Source organism: Leptodactylus fuscus, chromosome 5 (genome assembly GCF_031893055.1).
Source record: "Leptodactylus fuscus isolate aLepFus1 chromosome 5, aLepFus1.hap2, whole genome shotgun sequence".
Taxonomy (NCBI): domain Eukaryota; kingdom Metazoa; phylum Chordata; class Amphibia; order Anura; family Leptodactylidae; genus Leptodactylus; species Leptodactylus fuscus.
This window is the reverse complement of record NC_134269.1, coordinates 94475007-94496640: the sequence shown is the minus strand read 5'-3', so window position 1 is coordinate 94496640 and position 21634 is coordinate 94475007. Positions and strand designations below refer to the sequence as shown.

The 21634-nt window shown below is 41.3% G+C and overlaps 1 protein-coding gene across 1 annotated transcript in view; it reads right to left on the bottom strand.

Moving 5' to 3' along the window:
• Positions 1-20888, bottom strand: part of RAB8B (RAB8B, member RAS oncogene family) — a 30948-nt gene extending 10060 nt beyond the window's left edge. The window contains exons 1-4 of the mRNA XM_075273865.1: positions 20708-20888; positions 8202-8262; positions 4828-4888; positions 1275-1352 (exon numbers count right to left, since the gene is read on the bottom strand). Coding sequence (XP_075129966.1) covers positions 1275-1352; positions 4828-4888; positions 8202-8262; positions 20708-20831 — 324 coding nt within the window. The 5' untranslated portion in view covers positions 20832-20888. The remainder of the gene's footprint in view (positions 1-1274; positions 1353-4827; positions 4889-8201; positions 8263-20707) is intronic.
• Between the last annotated feature and the right edge of the window lie 746 nt (positions 20889-21634).

Here is a 21634-nt window from a genome sequence, read left to right as displayed (position 1 = left end):
TGGAGATCCTCTCCATATCTAGTCTTACACACAGAACTCTATGGAGAGGGGAGAGGGAATAGGAGTCTGCTCCTGGCTAGTTAACGGATTTATTACCTCATTTACTGGTAGCCTGTTATCTACAAGCCTAGCAGAGATAAAAGCGCCCCCCTGACTCATAAGGAGAGTAGCGGAGCATAGCAGCAAAAAATATTTGTTTCTTCCTCCCCCCTATAGATTAATACGTAGAAAGTGACTCAGCCTGAAAAGTAGAGTAGGAAATATATTTCTTTAATAAAGCTTAACCTGTATTATTAATTTATGCATTTTTTTTTTTTTTTTAATAATTGGAAGTTTAATTTCAATTCAAAGCAGGCTGGAATAAAGCAAAGTGACCATTGTTGTATCAGCACTACATACACAAAAGGAAAATCCATGTAGTGGATATTAAAGTCTTCTGGTAATATTAGGTCGGGGCCTCACATCACATAATTGCCACGGTTTAGCCACACTGCAGACACACTGTGATCTCCAAAACCACCGCAGTTTTGGAAATCACAGCATGTCAATTATACCTACGGAAACGTCAGCAGTTTTCACACAGGTATAATGGACGAAGAAAGTCTGCGGAGGAAACCTCTGTGAACTTTCTGTAAAAAGTGTTGAGGGAAAAACTGATGTGTTGCCACCGTGGTTTTTCCTGCAGCGCTTTTTTTGCTGTGGCCAACGAGCTTTAGCCTAAAATGGATTTTCTGGTTCATAAAAAAAGGTTTTTAAGGAAAAAAAAACACCCAACAGACATTCTGATTTTAAGAGAATCTGTCCCCTAATTTTGAGACATTAAAGGGGCTCTATCATTGCGAAAAGTCATTTTTAACTAAGCACATACTTTTGTATGTAAATCGCCTCAGTGGTTTTTGAATGAGCCCGTTTTCATTCACATATATTATTTCACTGGAGAAGTGTCTGACCCACAGTGATCTGATATTGATGACCAATCTAATAACAAGTTACCCAGGTTTAAAAAAACAAAACAAAAAAACCCTCTAATGCTGAGGCCCCACGTTGTGGAAATGCAGCTCGCTTGTTGCAGATTTTTCTGTGGTTTTTTGAACCAAAGCCAGGAGTGGATTTAGCAGAAGATAGAAGTATAAGTACTCCCTGTATATTTCCTATTCCTTATGTAGACATTCTTGGTTTGGCTCAACAAATACAACAAAATCTTAAGAATATTCTGTAAGAAAACTGTGTTTATAGATCCACTGTATGAACTGCGCATGGAAACAATCACTTACTTCTTCAATATTCCTTATCCAGTTTTTAATATTGTCAAATGACTTCTCATTGGTGATATCATACACCAGCATAATACCCTGGAAAAAAGAAAAGACAAAAATGTATAGATTGCTTCAGATAAGCCAATAAATCCAAAAGTGCTCATCACATTAGCGGAAAGTCATCTGCGCGTGCGAGTCACGGAATCCAGTTTAGGGGCATGTACATGTAAGCATCAGTCCAGAGTTATGGCTGAACATGTCCACCCCTCTGAGCACATGCAGAGGTCAGTGTGTTAAAACTAGAGTATCAAATATGAATATAGGCCGAAAGCGAGGGAGCTTCAGAAACCCACAAACACACGCACCTGCTCTACTTTACACACACCAACTTTCTTTGTAACTGGTTTTCTTTGCTTTTTTCCCTGCATTCAATATTTTTATTTTTTTTTACCCTACTCTACAGACTATTTTAGTTGGTACTCACACGGTCACATTTCTTATATTATCAGTTAAGAAGTGCATAACATTATTTTACAGATTACACATTAGCTTAAAGTCACCTGGGCAGTCAACAGCTATTGTAAAACTTTTTCGTGTTAGGGGATACAATTGGGGGCTAAAAATAAGATTTCCAAGAATTGTCACACAAATAGCATTTAAAAAAGTTGCAAACACTTCACTGGAAAACCCCTTTAAATGAATTCAATTCAGAAGATATCAATTCATCTTCTGTGTTCGAGAAGCTCCATGAAACCCTGTATTTAGCAAAAGTTACCTCTGTACTTAAAAACTTAGCTCATAGAGGGACTACGGGTGGGTATAGGACAACCCCCCCCCCCCCCAAAAAAAAAAAAAAAAAAAAAAAAACCTGCAATACATATTGGCAGAATTACTGCAATACCAAATTTATATGTCTTACTACTTTCTTATGTTGAAAAAAGTAAATACTGGCATTGTTACTTTGTTATTGTATTAATTATTTTTTGCAGCATTTACTATTCAGGATAAATAACATGAATTGTCATTATGGGTGAGGTGATTTGGGAGAAATTGCATCCTTTATATAAAAGTAGATTATTATTTTATTTTATTTTTATTGTAAAACTATTGTAGTAACACAGTCCAAGGACTCGTAATTAGAGATGAGCGAGTACTGTTCGAAACGGCAGTTTCGAATAGCATGCACCCATAGGAATGAATGGACGCAGCCGGCACGCAGGGGGTTAAGCGGCAGGACGCCGGCCCCGTCTGCGTGCCGACTGGCTCCATTCATTCCTTTGGGTGCATGCTACTCGAAACTGCCGTTTCGAACAGTACTCGCTCATCTCTACTCGTAATCCTTTTTTTTTTTTCTAACCCAGAACCTCTGAGTAAATTGCTCCATGGTGTGAGAAGGTGACAGGCAGAGTGCTGGAGTCCAGATATATCAGCCTCCAGGTTCCTGACATGTGTGGTCCAGGGCGAATCTGGAGTAGGCCTCAGCCCAGGTGCAGGTCCTTGGCTCATTACTGGGCCAGAAAAAGGCTGCAGCTCTTGCATTGCAGTTCCATGAGGTGAAAGGAGGTGTATGGTTCTGTCCTGTAACCCTGAGTCCGGTGAAACAATATTACTTCTATTTTGTTTGCGTGGCTGGAAGTAAGCCACACATATATTTAAGTTAACTTACTGGTTTAGTTAGTCGCTCAGGGCTCGTTCACATCTGCGCCCGGGACTCTATTCTGCAGGTTTCCGTTTCCTGCACAAAACAGGGCAGGAGACGGAAACCTGCCGGCATCTTTCAAACCCATTCATTTGAATGGGCTTGAAAAGTGTCCGGCTGTGAGCGTTTTATGCACTTCACGGTGAAACAGTTTTTCTTTTTAAACCGGACACAGTTGGACATGCAGTACTCTGTGTCCGGTTTAAAAAAAAAAAAAAGGTTTCGCCGTGGAGCGCATAAAACGCTCACCGGCACTCACAGCCGGACTCGGCATAACAGGTTTCCGTCTTCTGCATGCAGAAGACGGAAACCTGAGAACATACTGCCGAACGCTGGTGTGAACCCAGCGTCAGAAGAGTAAGTTTTTAATTTGTTTTGCCTGAATTTAAGGCTGTTTTTTATTTTGTTTAATTTGTGCATGAAGTTAAGGTTTATTTATTTTCCTGTTTTTTGTTTCTAAATAAACCAGTTTGCTGCACATTCTGTGTCCTTGTCTTGACTGTCTGGGTCCGCACCACTGTTTCTACCGAGCTAACTTCCCCACAATGGTTAGAAAGTATTGTACAATATTAGGTGGGGAACAATGTGGGCTATTTCTGCAATCCCGCTGTTGCCCATTTACATTAGATTCACACTAGTGTCAGCTGTCCATTATTCTGATCCATCAGAGGACCAGAACAATGGATAGGCGGATAGCTAAAACAGCTGTTACATACAAAGCGAGACACACCCCACTGAGTATAAAGTCAGTTTCTAAACTAAGCGGTGGATAAAAAAGCCATGCGTGCAGGACTTTTTCATCTACCTATTACAGATGGACACTGTAACGGAGTCTCCTACAAAGACTTGCAACAAAAATGTGAACTTATCCTATGGACATGTGTCATGCTGTTTGTGGGGAACTCTTTTTTTTTTCTAATTCTGGGCAAATTCTGCAAGAAAATATATTACAATGGACATAAATCAGGGTGGACAAAATATTTTTAATCACAAGACCTATTATACCATCGCAGGAGAAAGTCTACAGGTATACCGTATATACACGAGTATAAGCAGAGCTTTTCAGCACAGTTTTTGTGCTGAAAAAGCCCCCCTCGGCTTATAATCGAGTAAGGCCCCCCCAAAAAAATTTCTTTTGGTTGGGGGGGGGGGGGGTCTATGACCAGTCGCAATAGTTAAATAGAATCTCCCATAAAATAGTCAAATACAAAGAGCTTTAAGAAAATATAATAATAAAAAATTAAATAAATAAAAGTCCTAAATCACTCCTTTGCCTAGAATACATATAAAAGTAGAAAATGACTGTGAAACACATACACATTAGGTATCCCTGGGTCTGAAAATGCCCGGTCTACTGAATATAGGGTATCGGCAGTGCTCCTGTTCCGTCGGGAAGGGGTTAATAGGAGAACTGCAGATACCCTATATTCAGCCAGACTGAATTCCAAGTGGAGGAAGAAAAACAAAATAAAAACAGTCCTCAAGCTCAGGGAAGGGGCAGACAGACAACCAAAACACCCCTCCCCTTTCCCAGCAACTACTGCACCTAAAAATTCTAACCATTTTAATTTTTGAAGTTTTCCAGTAGCTGTTGCATTTACCCCCTCAGCTTATACTCGAGTCAATACGATTTCCCAGTTTTTTGTGGTAAAATTAGGGGCCTTGGCTTATATTCGGGTTGGCTTACACTCGAGTATATACGGTATGTGGAAAAAAAATCAAAAACAGTCAACAAGGGCAAATATCTAGGCACAGTACTCAAAAGTTTTCATGTATTTGCTAGCCCTGACACAAAATACTAATGTCCTACATGTACAAGAAGCAAGTAAAATGGTTACAGGAAAGGCTGTCCATAAAGAAATGCAGACTTACCATGGCTCCTCTGTAATATGCTGTAGTAATAGTACGGAACCTCTCCTGTCCTGCTGTGTCCCTAAAAATATAAGAACATGAAGAATGTTTACCATGAGACATAGATATATTGTTTTCAACACCAATTCATTTTTTTGGTTTGAAATCCAGTGCCGACTCATTTCATGCATGGTGGTTGCCACTGCGGTGATTATGTTCGCTTTATAGGGTGTTATAGCCAAGAGCTTAGAAGGGGGGATTGGGGTGAGCCCGACAGCAGGGGTGCTGTTGGACAGCTGGATCACCTCCCTGAAAACAAGCCCATAAACAATCCCATTCTTCCATGACTCAATTTACTTTGGTACAAGCCCCTAAAACAAAACCAAATACCCTGCCACTCAACTGGGTCCATTGATCTTTTCACTGAATTCCTTGTCCAATGGCTCCAATATCCCCTTGGATAGGTTTCCTGCCCATATATCAGTTATTCATAAATAGGGCAAGAACCCCATCACATGTACAAGCTACAGACCAATCGTATTGCTAAACGTATACCTTAAGTTATATGAAAACTGGTGAAGCTTGGGAAAGTACCATTAAAGTACTTAATATCATTCACTTTGGTCCGACTAGCTCCCTTTATGCCGTATCTCAGCATACACAGAAGCAGATTTGACTGGGTAAAGTGGTACTTCCTGTTTGCTGTCCTCTGGCACAAAGTGCTGAGCCCCGATGAGGAGATCTTGGATCTCTTCCATATGTCATAACCCTACTGCATGAGTCTGGACAATCACAAAACAGTAGAAATTGAAAGTTGCCAACATTGATTATTTCAATTACTTTGCCTGCATGCCATCCTGTCTCACACTTACATTGACTAAAGGATACGTCTCACTGTTTGCATTCCAAACAGGATAGTTGATATGTGAATAATCTAAACCAAAATACAGAGGAGTGATGTAGCCTAAAATAACTGTTCAATAATAGTAATAGAGGTAAAATGGTCAATTATTCTCGGCATTGACTTTAGTCATAAACGCCCAGCCCTTCTTCTGTGTCATAGAGGATCAATGGGAATAGACCCAATTTGCAGAGGTGGTCAAGGGGCCTTTACACTAGGTTTGGGTGCTGCACCATTTACAAAAAGAAGGTTCTGCCCTGTCTCTTACATAGTTTACAACATCTTCCCATATGAATCACCCCCAAATTCTTCAAGCTTTTGAAACAAAGTTTGACCAAGTTTATTTGGGTGGGTAAACTGGCTAGGTAAACCGGCTACACTACCATGCTCCCTACTTTCTCTTTCAAAAATCAATATATTCTATGATACCTTTAAATACTTGTGTGAGACAAGGAAGCTAAGGACAGTGCACTTTGATGCAGGCAACTTATGCACCTTCCTCGAGGACCTGTTCAATACTCCTGATCTGAAGACCCTGACACAGCTCACCCAATTTTGGTCATCCTGCACTCTCCAGGGAATATGACAGCTTTTAATATCCTTTAAAAGAATCAGCTAAATGGCTTATCCAATCCAACACACTCTGTCGGACTCGAAGCACTGCTGGTTTCCAATCCTCTGGGTTACAGACACCCTTTCCTTGACATATGGGGGAGTGACTTAAGTCTTTCCCTCAACACTACTAAATGATTCAGAATTCTGGAGTTCATTCATAAAACATTGTTCACCCCTCACTTGCTGTACAAACTGCATTTAAGTCTAAGGGACAGCGCTGATCCCAGCATGTATACATTTCTGGGAGACATGCTGTCCCGAAGCAGCTGGTCTGTTGAGATTTTGGGGGTTGGAGCCTCGAAGATGAAGATCTAATATTGATGATCTATCCTGAGGACAGGCCATCAATATTAAAAAGTGAATAACCCTTTTTAATGTTTCTTGGAAAATGCATTCTCTTTACCTCTTTGCATTATTTGTTTGTTTACCATTGTACTTATCAGCATTCAACAGTTGCCGTTTTATCTTGCCATTTACAAACGCAAGAAAGAACTAAAAAAAAAAAAAAAAAACCCCAAAACAACAGCCATTAATGTACCAACCATTGAAGCAGGGATAATTGCTTCTGAATTTGGATTAGAATTTTATGGCAAATTTTGGTACAATTTGTCATATTTTGTTGTAGCTCAGTCACATCCCTTTCTCCAAAAAACCACCTAATTCACTAAGAAAGACAAAAAATTTGAACTTTGGTCTATTTTACGCCAAGCAATAATTTAAATAGTAAAGCTCACCTGCTGTGTTCCCCTGGCCAACCCCACTAACTGCATAACAAATGCCTACTCAGTCATAAGACAGGAACAGGAAAAAAAAACCTTCTTGTTTACACAAGTGGATGCCAGGAAAATAAAATTACAAGGCACTAGAATTTACGGTTCCCAACCTATCCTTGAGACGGAAAAAGTATTGTCTACAAAGCAGGAGATTAAAGAAAGAGCAAGGTTATGGCTTTGATGTGCAGGTTAATGTGCAATTATAAGTTCAGAATGGAGCATACTAACTCCTTATAGACCACAGATTTTATCAGAGGCAACAATGGGTCTCCCAACAAAGCAAAAAGAAGTGATCTATTAACAATGGAGATCAGCAGCTGTGGAATAACATTGAGGGTGGGTTGTTGTGTAAGATGGCCAAGTTGTGGGAAGTCACCATTTGTTTCTAAAAATGTACATTCGATGTATATCAGCTAAACTCAACAATTTCAACAGCCCAGTTGTTTATTTTATTTTTTTCCCCAAAAACAAGGCTTCCCCCCTTCTCCCATTTCAGTACATGTCCACCACTCCACTAAGAGAAGTCTGCGAGTGTATAGGGAGAATTAGAAGAGATATCTGTGTCACATATATAAAGCAATGTTACAAAGAGTTCTATCATTTTACATCAGATTTATAGCAGCCAAATACACTAATTTCACTAGACTGATCAATCTTCTAATGTGTATGGGAGCCTCCAAGCTCTTCCCCAATGGCAGCGGACAGGTGAAAGGATTGTGGGACACAATCGATTTCAACATGACTGATCCCTCTGTTTATTCTCGGACGTGTTTGGTAGCACATATAGGAAGATGTGAAGATTGAAGCAGTAGTTGACCTACCACTACGTCCAGTGTACTGTAAATCCTACAGTCAAACTACTAATACACATGACATCAATATCTGCAGATCTTTGTCAGATCTAGATTGTTTTAAGAACACCCACTGTTTATCCTATATGTACAACAACCACAGACCTCAAATGTCCGATAGATCCCCCAAAGTTAGCTGGACTTGCCAACGGTCTACACATTTATCTAAGTGTTTGGCTACCCATATCCCCTAGTTCTTGTTATTGTACATCTTTAATGTATCAAGTAAAATTCTTCTACTTCGTTTCAACATACCATATCTGAAGCTTGATCTTTTTTCCATCTAATTCTATTGTGCGAATTTTAAAATCAATGCCTGAAAAAGAAAAGCGGTAATATTGTCTGTTATTATTTATATCATCACATTTCAGCTTATTACAAAACAGGCAGTGAAGCAAGTCTCATATCATGTAAGTATCTCTACACAACCTTGTAATATGTTACATCACAAGACTTATCACATAAAGCATAAAATACACTTTATGTATATTTACTAAGTAGATACAACAGGAGGATGTACTGATCAGATAAGTAAACCTCGCTATAATAGCATATATAGTGAGGTGCACCTTCCGTTCAAGCACTGAAGGTGCAAAAAGATAAGACGTGCACTACATTTTATTCAGACATATTACACTGCGTTGCTTCACACACATTAAAGATAGATATAGACATGCATAACTATATAGTCACAGCTATCTGTTCACTATGTCCATAAATACAATAGCTATAAAGTTATGCATGCAAGCCAGCTTCTATATTTGAGGCAGGAAGTGGCCAATGTGCGTCATGGATTGTACAGAAAGTCAAGAGACCACTTCCCGCAGTTCCTGCATAGCACAGCCCCAGTCTGTTCCAGCTCCCACAAGGTTAGGTCTTTATCACAAAACTAAACAAAAATGCATAAATGAGTAATACAAAGAGCCAAAGATCAGTCACGTTGCAAATACAGAGACATAAGTTGAGAATACAGGGAGTTTTTAAGAGCAATTACCGGTATGTGCAATTTCTTTTTTTGGGACCAAATCAACTATTATTGATAGCAATCACAATTCAGAAATTGTCGGCAGGTTTAGGCAGGAAGTGAATTGCTCAACTGGTTACTAAACCTCTAAGGCAGTGATGGCGAACCTTTTTGAGACCGAGTGCCTAAACTGCAACCCAAAACCAAATAAATTATCACGGAGTGCCAACACGGCAATTTAACCTTAAAACTCTGTGGGTCCACAATTGCGGACCCACAAATTACAGTCATGTGACTGGGGCTTTACAGATCTTGTACTGAAAGGTAAAGGTCTCTGCATTCTGTACTTTTAAACAATTAATTTTCACTATTTACATCGCACAGGATCTGTTTTATAGTTACCGTGCAATGTTATTACATCCTGTACTAATTTCACGTCTGCTATAAAACAAATACTGTGTGATATACATAGTGAGGGGACCCCACACAGTACAATCTGCCCCTCAGTGGCCCCCCCCACACAGTACAATCTGCCCCTCAGTGGCCCCCCACACAGTACAATCTGGCCCACAGTGGCCCCCACACAGGATTATACCTGTATACTCCACAGTAGCCCCCTCCCACACAGCATGAACTGGTCCACAGTAGCCCCCTCCCACACAGCATGAACTGGTCCACAGTAGCCCCCTCCCACACAGCATGAACTGGTCCACAGTAGCCCCCTCCCACACAGCATGAACTGGTCCACAGTAGCCCCCTCCCACACAGCATGAACTGGTCCACAGTAGCCCCCTCCCACACAACATGAACTGGTCCACAGTAGCCCCCTCCCACACAACATGAAATGGTCCACAGTAGCCCCCTCCCACACAACATGAACTGGTCCACAGTAGCCCCCTCCCACACAACATGAAATGGTCCACAATAGCCCCCTCCCACACAACATGAAATGGTCCACAGTAGCCCCCTCCCACAGAGCATGAAAGATCCACAGTAGCCCCCTCCTACACAACATGAAATGGTCCAGAGTAGCCCCCTCCCACACAACATGAACTGGTCCACAGTAGCCCCCTCCCACAGAGCATGAAAGATCCACAGTAGCAGCATAAAATGGTCCACAGTAGCCCCCTACCCGCACAGCATGAAAGTCTACAGTAGCCCCCTCCCACACAACATGAAAGGTCCACAGTAGCCCCCTCCCATACAGCATAAAATGGTCCACAGTAGCCCCCTACCCACACAGCATGAAAGTCTACAGTAGCCCCCTCCTACACAACATGAAATGTCTACCGTTGCCCCCCTCCCCTGACAGTGCAAACAAACACAATATAGTTACCTGAAGAGCTGCCGGGTGTTCTCTCTTCTGTTCACTGCGCGCGCTGATGACTTACGTCATCACGCCCGCGCTTGTTCAGAGGTCACACTCTGTAGTCAGTGTAGGCCGCGTAGTACGCGTGGCCTACACTGAGCTACACTGACAGCTTTCAGCTGGATGCGCATTTGCACAACCAGCTGAAGGCAGCGATCGCTCACTAACGGGGAATCCTGCATCGGATTCGCCGTTAGTGAGCGATCAGGGCGACAGCACGCGTGCCAGCAGAGGGGGCTCTGCGTGCCCTCTCTGGCACGCGTGCCATAGGTTCGCCATCACTGCTCTAAGGTCACTCATGGTCAGCACAGCCGGTAGTTTCCAGATCATACAATGACTTTCACTTTTAGAAATCTTACTCTATTGGACTAATACCAATTGACATCTGTTCACTTAATAGCATTGGGTGTGCACATTCATTTGTAACGCTGTGGAGTCTGATTTTGTACCATTTTCGCTCTTTTAGTCTAAAATCGCTAGTCTCGAGATAGAGGGTCTTCTACAGGTCATATGATTATGTGGTGCAGGTCTACTATTACTTTGTTCCTCCTTTACATTATGTATCGTTCAGCATCTCTGGCTGGTAGCTGTACACATTATTATAGGTAAATATGGAGGAATCATCCAGCAACGAAACCAGGATATGAAATCAATTCCTTTCTTTATTTCATGTTCGTAGAAAATATATCAAAAAATAAAATAAAACATGCAGTCTACAAGGAATTCCTTGTAGACTGCATGTTTTATTTTATTTTTTGATATATTTTCTACGAACATGAAATAAAGAAAGGAATTGATTTCATATCCTGGTTTCGTTGCTGGATGATTCCTCCATATTTACCTTTGCCATTTAACTCCGTACCGAGGGAGTTTTTCATCCGGGCAAGTTCGCAGATACATGGTGGATATCGGACTTCAAAGAAGCATTGAAGGGCTACTGCAGGAGGGCTGAGTATAACATTTCCATTTTCCCTTTTTCCTAACTATGTTATATACACATTATTATAGGTTGTCTATCAGCATGTGGTCCCTTAATATTGGAGCATATGCACTCCTCATAAAGTGGTTAGGTCTTCTCAAACATACAGGGATGTCCTACTACGTACGATAATGTGTGAAGTTTTGTGGACATGTCCATGAGTTATATAATTTTGGAATTGAAATCAAACTCCTCCATCGCCTCTTTGCTGGTGCTGTCAGCTACAGCTGCTACCCATCATAAATCACACATTCAATAAACTCACATAGTACATCCTTATGGCAGTGCGGACTCCATAGTTAGAGTCATGCATCCCTGGTCTGCCTCCGTTCCTCTAGCTCTATGACAATGGGCTGCAACACCATTCAATATAACTGAGTTGCTCACATAACCAAGAGTTAGAGAATGCAAGCAGGGAAAGAAGAGGAACAAGAGCTCCAATCTCTGCAGCTGTCCTCTGCGAATGTAATAAGAGGGGCTGCTGGGGACCAGGTGTACATTAGTCATTTTTAGTAATTAATAACTTTTTTTTTATTTTCCGTTAAGAGTTATATGGGGGCTTAATGTTTGTGAGAGAAAATTGTCCTTCAAGCTGTATAAAATAAAAAATAAAAATTCAGAATGGGTGTAATTGTTACAACAAAAAATAAAAAAAAAGTGCATTTGTGTGAAAATCCAAGACTTTGCAACTTTTTGGCTAAAGTCGCCATATTCTGTATGTGGATGCATAGGGCCTCTTTTTAGCGAGGCCAGGTGTACTTTTTAGTTATACCATTTTTGAGATGTCTATTGCTTTAATCACTTTTTATTAAAAATTTTTTATCAGAGGTAAAACAGCGAAGATACAGTAGTTTGGCCCTTTTTTTTAAAAAATTTTCCCCCCCACTACCACGTTTACCGTACAGGAAAAATATATTTTGTTGTAGACTGGGCATTTTTGGACACAGGGATACCTAAGAGTGTGTTGACACAAAGGAATTTACCGTGGATTTTGCCCCCCCGAATCCGCAGTAGATTCTCCTCGGAATCCATCTCCCATTGTTTTCAATGGGAGGCAGAGATCGCAACAGGACGCGGAAAAGCGATCTTGCCGCGGATTCCATGAGACAATCTCTCCTGATTAGGCCAATTCATCTGGGCCTAATCAGGAGTGGGATGCGGCGATGGATGGTGATGCACTGCATCGGCATCCTGTCGCGGCTAGACCTTGATGAAAAATGAAAGTTCCTTTTCATTTTCTGCCATGTGAGCATACCCCAATGTGTATGTGTTTCACAGTCGCTTTTTACTTTTATGTGTGTTCTAGGGAAAAGGGGATGATTTGAATTTTTTGAATGGGGCTCATCTGTAGTTCCAAGCGCAGATATTACACAATGTGCTTGGTAAGTAGTGAAGAGGTTGCAGCGCTGGATCAAACGTTGTGCTCATCTTAAAGATCCGATCATGGGGGTGCCAGGTGATTCACTCCCATAATATGATATTGTTGATCTTCCCCAACAATTTTTAATCAATATTTTTATTCCATGATACCCCTTTAAGTAAGGCTCTGTTCACACCAGATTCATGACTACAATCCTTATGGTTCACTTGGTTCTCTTATGGTTCCTGATCTTTTGCCATCAGGTTTTTAAAGGGGTTGTCCAGTTTCAGCAAATAAGAGGTTTTACAATTTCCCAATATACTTTTTGTATCAATTCCTCACTGTTTACTACATATCTGCTTGCCGTCATTCATTGCCTACTTCCAGTGGATAAAAAGTCCACGGTTATGTGAAGAACTCACAAGTGCAAATAGATTTCAATGGGTTGTGAAAACCATCTGCAGATGTACATTTTGAAACATGACGAACAGGAACAATTTTCTTTTTCCCCGTTTTGCAATCAGTTTTTCCATTTTCAAAAAAAAAACAAAAAAAAAACCCAGATCCGCCAGAAGTGGACAGTTATAGGACAGATTCCCATTAATGGATCTGTCTTTTTTTTTTTTTAGACCAGTTCTAAATGGGCAGATACCAGGCGCAGAGGTGAATATAGCGTAACAAACTATATGACATGACGTGGACTAAAAGTAAACAATAAATGACAGAAAGTAGAGATCTAGAAAACTGTCAGGAACTTACGCTAGGTTCATACCTGCACTTGGGTCTGCTCGGGGACCCTCCAGACGGAAATCTAATCCGCATAAAAAAGCAGTTACCTGTGGAAACCAGTGGACCCCATAGCGCTTTTCTCTCCATATTTTTCAAGTGGAATGGGGACCGGGGAGCAGGGAGCAGGCGTCAGGTGAAATCTAGCCTAATACAGAGAATTGTGTATCTTTTCAATTTACAATCAATAACATTCATTAGCCCAAACTGGACAATCCTTTTAATGGATCGCCGATATTTCTATTTTATTAACGTAGTTAGTATTGGGCAGCATGTCAAATAGCAAATGAATCTAAGAACAAATTAAATGTAAATGAGGCATAAAACACTCAGAAATATTTTGTATCTTTCTAGAGAGACTCAATAACATTGTTTAGCCCGACCCTCCATTTACACTATGATAGAGGATTCTACCATAAGTTAGGGGCTTTGGGAGGATTTCTTGGCTCAAACATACGCCACTATGAGTCAGTTTATTAAGTATAAAACATAGGGGTATGTGGTCTTACCCCTATGTTGTTTTACACTAAATACATTGTTACTGAACAAAGTAAGCCAACTAATGGGTGGTAAAAACTTAAGACCAGACTATAGCATCTAAAACTGTACTAGATCTATCATCCGGCAGCAGCAACTATGATAAACTGAGGAATTTTGAGACTGTCTAAATATTAGACAGGATTAGTAAATCTGCCCCATAGTTTTTGACATCCCTGTTTTAGAGAGCACTATGAATATGATTTCCATATACATCAGGAGCTGTCCCATGGGGCTCTATTACAATGTGAACAGAGTCTTACTTACAGAGTGACTGAACGCCACAGCACAGTGATATAATACACATTAGTAGGTTTTATATTAATCAGATTGCTGAGTGTATAACATTGTTTAGGGCACATCATAATAGTAAATTAATACTTTCTGAATCCCAAAAGGAGGAGCCGTACATAAACGACAATAATCTTTGCTGTTTGTGTGTCACATCACATTACAAAGTCTAGTAACTTTGAACTCCGACCGGAGTATACTAGGTAATAAATAGTATGTGCAGGTAATAGATGCGGCATCATATAAATAGCCTTTACAGTAAATTGCATAAAAATATGAGTTAGGCTCGTGTGGAGTGCTGCAATGCTCCTACATGAAGAATTTCGGCTTTGTGGCAAGCAGGAAATTAAATCTAAATACAAGAAATCCTGCAAAAAGGGAAATCTCAAGTGTTTCTAAAGGTGAAGAAGGGGGCGAGAGGAAGGGGATGGTGTCAGAGTGGAACATAATGTGGCTCTGAATGTCATCGGTGGAAATCCCCATAGATATGATGCAGTGCTAAGAATCTACAGCAATAGCATCACTACACAGAAGCGAAAACGACATATAAACCAAAGTCACATCAATCAACATAAAAACATTAACATTTAGGGGAAAGGCCACACATTGAGCAATGCCAGTCTGAGTAAGCAAATCAATGCAGATGTGACATCTCACCTCTGATATATGAAATACCTCTTGGTATTTCTAGGGTTAAGTTCTGTGTGTACTGCGCACATTCAAAATAGATCGCTAGCTCAGGAGAGCAGCTTGGCAGCTACTGGTGTACTGCATAGGAGTGGGTGTATATGCAGTGTTACCATGGAGGAAGAGCTAAAATACAGCCACCGTGAGTCATCACAGCTCTCAGACATGCACTCATATACCAATATCAATGGCTTAACATGTAAATCATAGAACGGGTCTAAGAAGCCATTAAACTGCTGGCAGGACACAGTAAGCTTTATCGCCACATGATCAATGGAGCACAATAATAAAACTGCAGTTTTGATTGTAGGGTTACATATGTAAAATGATGCAAATATTACCAAAAAACACAGGCATGAGTACTCTTCCCTCATTGCTTTATACTGAATGAAGAGCCAGAGTAACATACAAAACTATCAACTGTCCCAGGCCACAACTATGACAGGTATATGGCAACCCTTCAGCAATGTAGTCAGTATTCTGGAGTATATGCTTTATATATCAGATGTATGTCTGTGCTATTCTCCACACTCACCTAAAGCTTCAGATGCATGGTAACATAGATGCTTGGACAGCAGCATCTCATCGGATCTGATGTGCACAGGTAGCTTCAGTCTAAATCTAATGTATATAGGGTCAATGTATTAGGGGAGGATTAACTCTGGCAGGGTACTTGGTAATTAGGTCCATAAGAATACCTACAAGTGGTAGCGGAGTGCAGGAAAAGATGGACTCAGTGCTCCTAGATGAGACAGAAGAAATGACCGATGAAGCTGTGGCATATGGTAAAGCAGCACTGGACAGAACTACTCTACCATAATAACAGTTGTCTCATTCATGAAGGGTATTTGCAGACTACATGGGGGGTATATATCAGGAGTATTTCTAAAATAAATTCCTTATGTATGCAAGAGTATATAGCGGCAAAATCGCCCACAAGATTCATATATGTAAAAAATATACCACTGTATAGAATAACACAATAGATTATGTCAAGCTATAAAGAAAAAAAGTTTCTTCTTCATTCTCACTACTTTGGCCCTTATCTTGTGAAGAGGGGAAGAAATGGAACCTTGTGAGGGGCATGTGTCATGTAGGTTTTTGCTGTCCGCTTGAAAAGTCGGACATCTTTGGGAACGGACACTTAAGGACAGGCACGGACTGTAAAAGAACACACCCGATGTCTATTTAAATCAATGCAAAATGTCATGGACACAGCTAGTGTCCGATGCTAATGTCCGAAGAAGATTTTGAACGGACATTAGCAGCGGACACCGATGGTAATGTGAACGCTCCCTTACAAAGGAGGTAAGGCCATGTTAATGAAGAACTCTGACAAAGCCTGTGGTCAGAAGTGACACTGTAAGAGAGAAGATGAATGGCCATGGTCCTCTCTTACTAGGTCTCCATGGCAGGACTCAAAATCAGACCTGACCTGGATAAATTCTCAGTAACCTAGTTCAACAGAAAGACAGTCAAACCAAGCTTTACTGTAGTAGGTTCAGTAAATTATCTAAGGGTTAGTTCACACGTAAATAACGTGTGGCTTATTTTGGCACCGGAAAAAAAAAAAAGCTTCCTAATTAGGAAGCTTTTTTTGGACCTTTCCAAGTTTTTTTTTTTTTGGAGCTTTGTTTTGTAAAAACAGCTTTTAAAAAAAGCCAGGCTGTTTTCCCCTCCTTTAAAGTGAATGGGCTGAAAAAAACCACGTTGCGTTTTTTTTCCGCACTGTTTATTGGAATAAAAAAAAAAAAAAAAAAAAAAGCGGCGCTTATTTTTGCAGAAAAAAACGCGCCTTTTTTGCCTCCCATTCACTTCTATTGCTTTCTTCAGGTGATAAACGCCTGAAGAAAGGTCATGTCGCTTTTTCTCTGCTAGCAGAAAAAAAAAGCTAGCAGTCTACATAGACCACTATTGTAAAGGGCTGATTTTGAAGCGAAATCCGCTGTCAAAATCAGCCTCTTTGCCCCCGTGTGAACTAGCCCTTTAATGCTTATTACACTGTGATATATACCTTGATATATACAGATTCAGGCAGTTTTTATAACCTATCCACAGAAGAGAATGTTATGCTGCTATTCAAACACCTCTACTTTTCCCAGGATAGGTCATCAATAAAAGATCAGTGGGGATCTGACACACAGGACCTTACTGATCAGCTGTTCACATGAATACCATGGCACCTTCAAACAACTGATCAGCATGGTTCCCTCAGGTCAGACCTCCATTGTTCTTTCAATTATGGCCTTAACTGAAGATAAGTCACCAATAAATAAAAGAAATGGACAACCCCCTTAGCTGTAACTGACTTAGTGTTTACTGTTCTGTTCTATTAGAGCATTGTGATTAGTCACTTTAACTTTGTTAAATTGTAGTGAAACCTGTGCAGAGTAAGTATCATGTAGTCTAAACCACACCTCCACTCTCATCAGCCACTCAAGCTGCTGTTCTGTGTACCCTCCATTATTGCAGCTCTCTGAGCTCTGACTGCCTGCTCCAAATGCGCACAGGCACAGCTCAAATTTATGGGAGAGTCTTCTGCATGTCTGAGATCACTGCAATTCAAAGATGACAATCAAATGTCCATATTGAGTTTCGGGATTTGCTGAATTTAACATTCTGACTATTCTCATATACCAAGGACAATCTTTAACCTATCATGCCGAGTTCACACCTGTGCCCGAGTCTGGCTAGCCCACTTAAAAATAACGGACATCTTCTGAAGGACCCCATTACAGTCAATAGGGTCCCTCGGGGTGCATCGTGTACACTATTTTTTGCTGTCCTTTTTCCCATTTCTAGAGCAATGGAAACCTAGTGCAGATGTGAACACCTAGGTGTACTTGTCAAATGCTAAGAACTAACAGCAAGGGTTTTATCAATGTTAAAAGAGATACTTCCAGATTTAAAAAATACAGGCATCACCGACAAGACACGAGACAGGCAGCAGTCACACACTTGTCACCATTGTAGAATGGCTCTCAGTAGCAAATCCATCAAACTGGCTGTCTAATGGCACAGTCTCCCTCTCTCCTCTCCTGAGTAATTTGTATAACTGGAATATAACCTTGCACAGGTAAGTAGTCACTGTGTCCTTCAAATACTAAATATTTAACAAAACCAGTACAAGGGAAAGGTGGCCGAATATCTGAAAACAATCAATATTATGAGCTTTATTCTCCAAAAATCATCTGAAAAATAAGACAATTTGATCTTGCTATGAACAACAACTACATTTTTCTTGTCACTTAGGCTTCAAAAGTCTCCCCAGTGTCATTTACAATCCACGCAGTGCATATGGTTTCCTCAATAATAAAGGAAACTGAACCCTTTATTTTAGATGCTGTATTAGAAGGGAAAAAAAGGGCAATACAAATGGGACTCTGTTGGATTTAGCACACGGCTAATTTAAAGAGGCCCACTCAACTATCCTGACCATATATTTTAGTAAATACTAAACGACAATTCTGTAGCATCATTTCTTAGATCTTTGTGTTGTGCTGTTCCTCAGTTATTCTTCCTGGAAATTATAAATATAGTGACGACAGAGGTCTGTCTCCTTGATTGATTTCCTTTTAGAAAGCAATTCTAGCAGGAAGTTACCCACTTATTGTGATCCAACAATATTGCAGGCTTTAAATAATTCTATAACCAATGGATATATCACTGAGTCTGGGCTATACCATCTCCTGGTATAGCACAGAGTCAAAGCTTTCTAGCCTGACGCTAGGGTCACAATAGCATTGTGGTCTCAGTTGTTTGTGTCCAATGGGGACACGAACAACGGATCGCCAGACTGCTAAAATAGCAGTTACATATGGACACCGACTATAATGAGGTCTGATATTTTCAAAATGAAAGTAGCAGAGAGAAAAGTCCTCTGTGCAGGACTTTGCTCTCCACTGATTTTTGGTGGTTTTTCCAATAGAGATCCCGCCACAAATGTGAAACCAGCTTTCGACCCCCACAAAAAAAATCCATAATTCTCATATATACATTGAAACCTCTTTGAGACAACCATTGTATTAAAAAGTCGTCTTCTCCAAGAAGGTGGTTATTTTGAAAACATTTAATTTAATCAGAGAATATGCGGACAGGGTAAGGGGACGGTCTTCTCGAGGAGGTGATCTTTTGGAAATGTTTTGCTGTAAGTATCTGAATACATGACATGTTATGTTAATTCATAATAATCTATATCTATTTGTAGCAAATAGAATTTTTATATGCTAGGGTCAGCTACGGGTCCCAAGATGTTAAGCCCTTTTGGAATAGCTAACCCTGTTTTCAGGTAGAGAAAGGTAGGTTAGAGCAGCTCTGTAACCAGAGCAGCACTTTAAGTCTATGTACCATCTAGAATTCTGAGATTTACAAAGTCTAAAAGTAAAACCATGCCTAAATGTGTTCTATGCCTGCATATCCATGGAAATTCAGTCAAAGAGCCTTTGGGTCTCTACAGACCAAATAAGAACTAGATGGCTCCAGTGTCACATTTTACGACCACTCAGTATATAGTGAGACTGAAGCCGTCTACTTCTTGTTGGGTATTACAGTTAAACTATGTGTTGCGGTGGCTATACAACTGTTATTTATGCATTTCTCAAATATGAAGACCGCTCACTGTAAAGATACATTGGTGGCCATGTCCTATATGAAATTGTATCGGCCTATTAGTTATGAATGTAAAATATGTCTGTATTAGTAAATAATTGTATTCCACATTATAGAACAAGTCTGGAGGATCTTTCATTTGAACTCTGTTTTGTTCCTGTGTTATCCATGCTAGAAATGTCTGAATAAGTTGACAAGTGGGTGTTACTGTTGTATCCTTCACAGAACTGACATGAACAAAATATTCAGGGACACAGGTGGAGTGGTACTGCCCAGTTGTCTATTTATTCAGTTCTCTGAGGAATAACAGAGGAACGGCACAAAACAGAGCTAGAAGAAAAGATGTATAATTTGTTATCTCATGTGGAATACACGTATTTACAACAACAGGCATGGCGGGAGATATGAGAGCTTCTTGAAGTATAGCTGATCGGCATGTGTGGTTTAGTTCTTAAGAAGCAGTACGTGTGGATGTGGTTAGCAGTTTTACAGGGTGTGAATGAAGGCCAATTAGGTGCTGCTGTAGATCTCTGCGCGCTCTAATACACATATATGGTGAAGGGCCACCACATGGTAGACTAGATGGAGAACTCATTGGATAGCACCCTGCAAGATCAGTGCACTATATACAGAAATGTGAGCCCATGGCAGAGCACAGTACTGCTGATGTGAGCAGGGACATAACTTATACAGGTTGTTGGGCAGCTGCCAGCAACCACAAGATGGGCACAGTGTAGGGACTTGTCATATCTGCTCCGCTATACTCCGTATTACAGCTGGCTGTGCCCATACACCATAGCAGGTCAGCTGCAGCAGGCATGTGCCCGTCATCAGCTGGTATAATTAGTACTGCCAACTCCCTACAAGCTATGGGGGAGTTACTGGGAAGTTTTACATACAGTCCTGGGCCCAGAGAAGGTAGATAACTCTCTCCTTCTGCCCAGCCGGTACCATAGCTACAGCTGGCAGTGATCACACACGGGGTGCCCATGAGAGGCTGCAGTATACCATCTGTATACTATGTGACAGTCCACAGAGTGATGGCATGTACAGGCGGGTGACGGTGGCAGGAAGAGGGCACCGGGGTTATAATGGCTCAGCAGAAGCGCACAGAGACAGTCTAGCCCTAGGATGGGAGCCGGGGGAGGAAGTGAGCGGTGGGTGTGGCGAGTGCACTGACCGATGGTGGAGATAAAGGTGGTATTAAAGGCGTCCTCGCTGAATCTGAAGAGCAGGCACGTCTTCCCGACCCCGCTGTCCCCGATCAGCAGCAGTTTGAACAGGTAGTCGTACGTCTTCGCCATCTTCACACTTTCCTCCCAGAGAACAGGAGCCACCGCCGGCCCGCGGGGACAGCTCGCACCAATAGTATGCTCAGCCTGGGCACCCTGCCTGTGACGACAGCTTTCCTTCCACCTAAGGACCAATGGCAGTTTAGGGGCGGGACTCCCAAGGCCTTGTCACCCCGGAGACGGGTGACGCGCCCATACTATCCTCGCCTCTCTAGCTAATTCGTTCGCGAAGTATCATGGGAAATGTAGTCAGTGTCCACACTGAGGCACGGCCACGCCCTATCGTCTGTGGTAATGCGTTACCGAACTGCTTCATGGGATATGTAGTCTTAGTGGCCAAAAGGCGCAGTGGCCGAATCGGGAGTGCGTGTTTCGGGCTTAGAAAACGGGCCCAAAGCGCAGCTGTGTAAATGCTCTCTTACTAGCAGAATCCTTATAAGTAGTCAGTGCGTTCTCATGTACCCTGACTGTACACACCTCACAGTTCAAGATTTTTACATATTCACCTTACCTGTCTGGAAAACATTTAGTGCATTCCTTATAAATATCCATAGTCTCTCTGTCAGCCTGCAGAGGCCAAAATAGTCAGACCAGTAAAAAGTATATAGTCTGGTATTTACAAACTGCCTTTGGGCCTAAGGACTTGAGGCACTGCTCTCTCATATAGCTGGATGACAGGTACAGCCATCATAAGCCAGGGTCCGGTAATGGCGGCATCCATGAGATTGTGTGACCCCTACCACTGTACCTGCATGATCAGGGCCACACATAGGCAGGGGATGGATTACTTTGATTCCCAGTGGCTTAACCTCTTA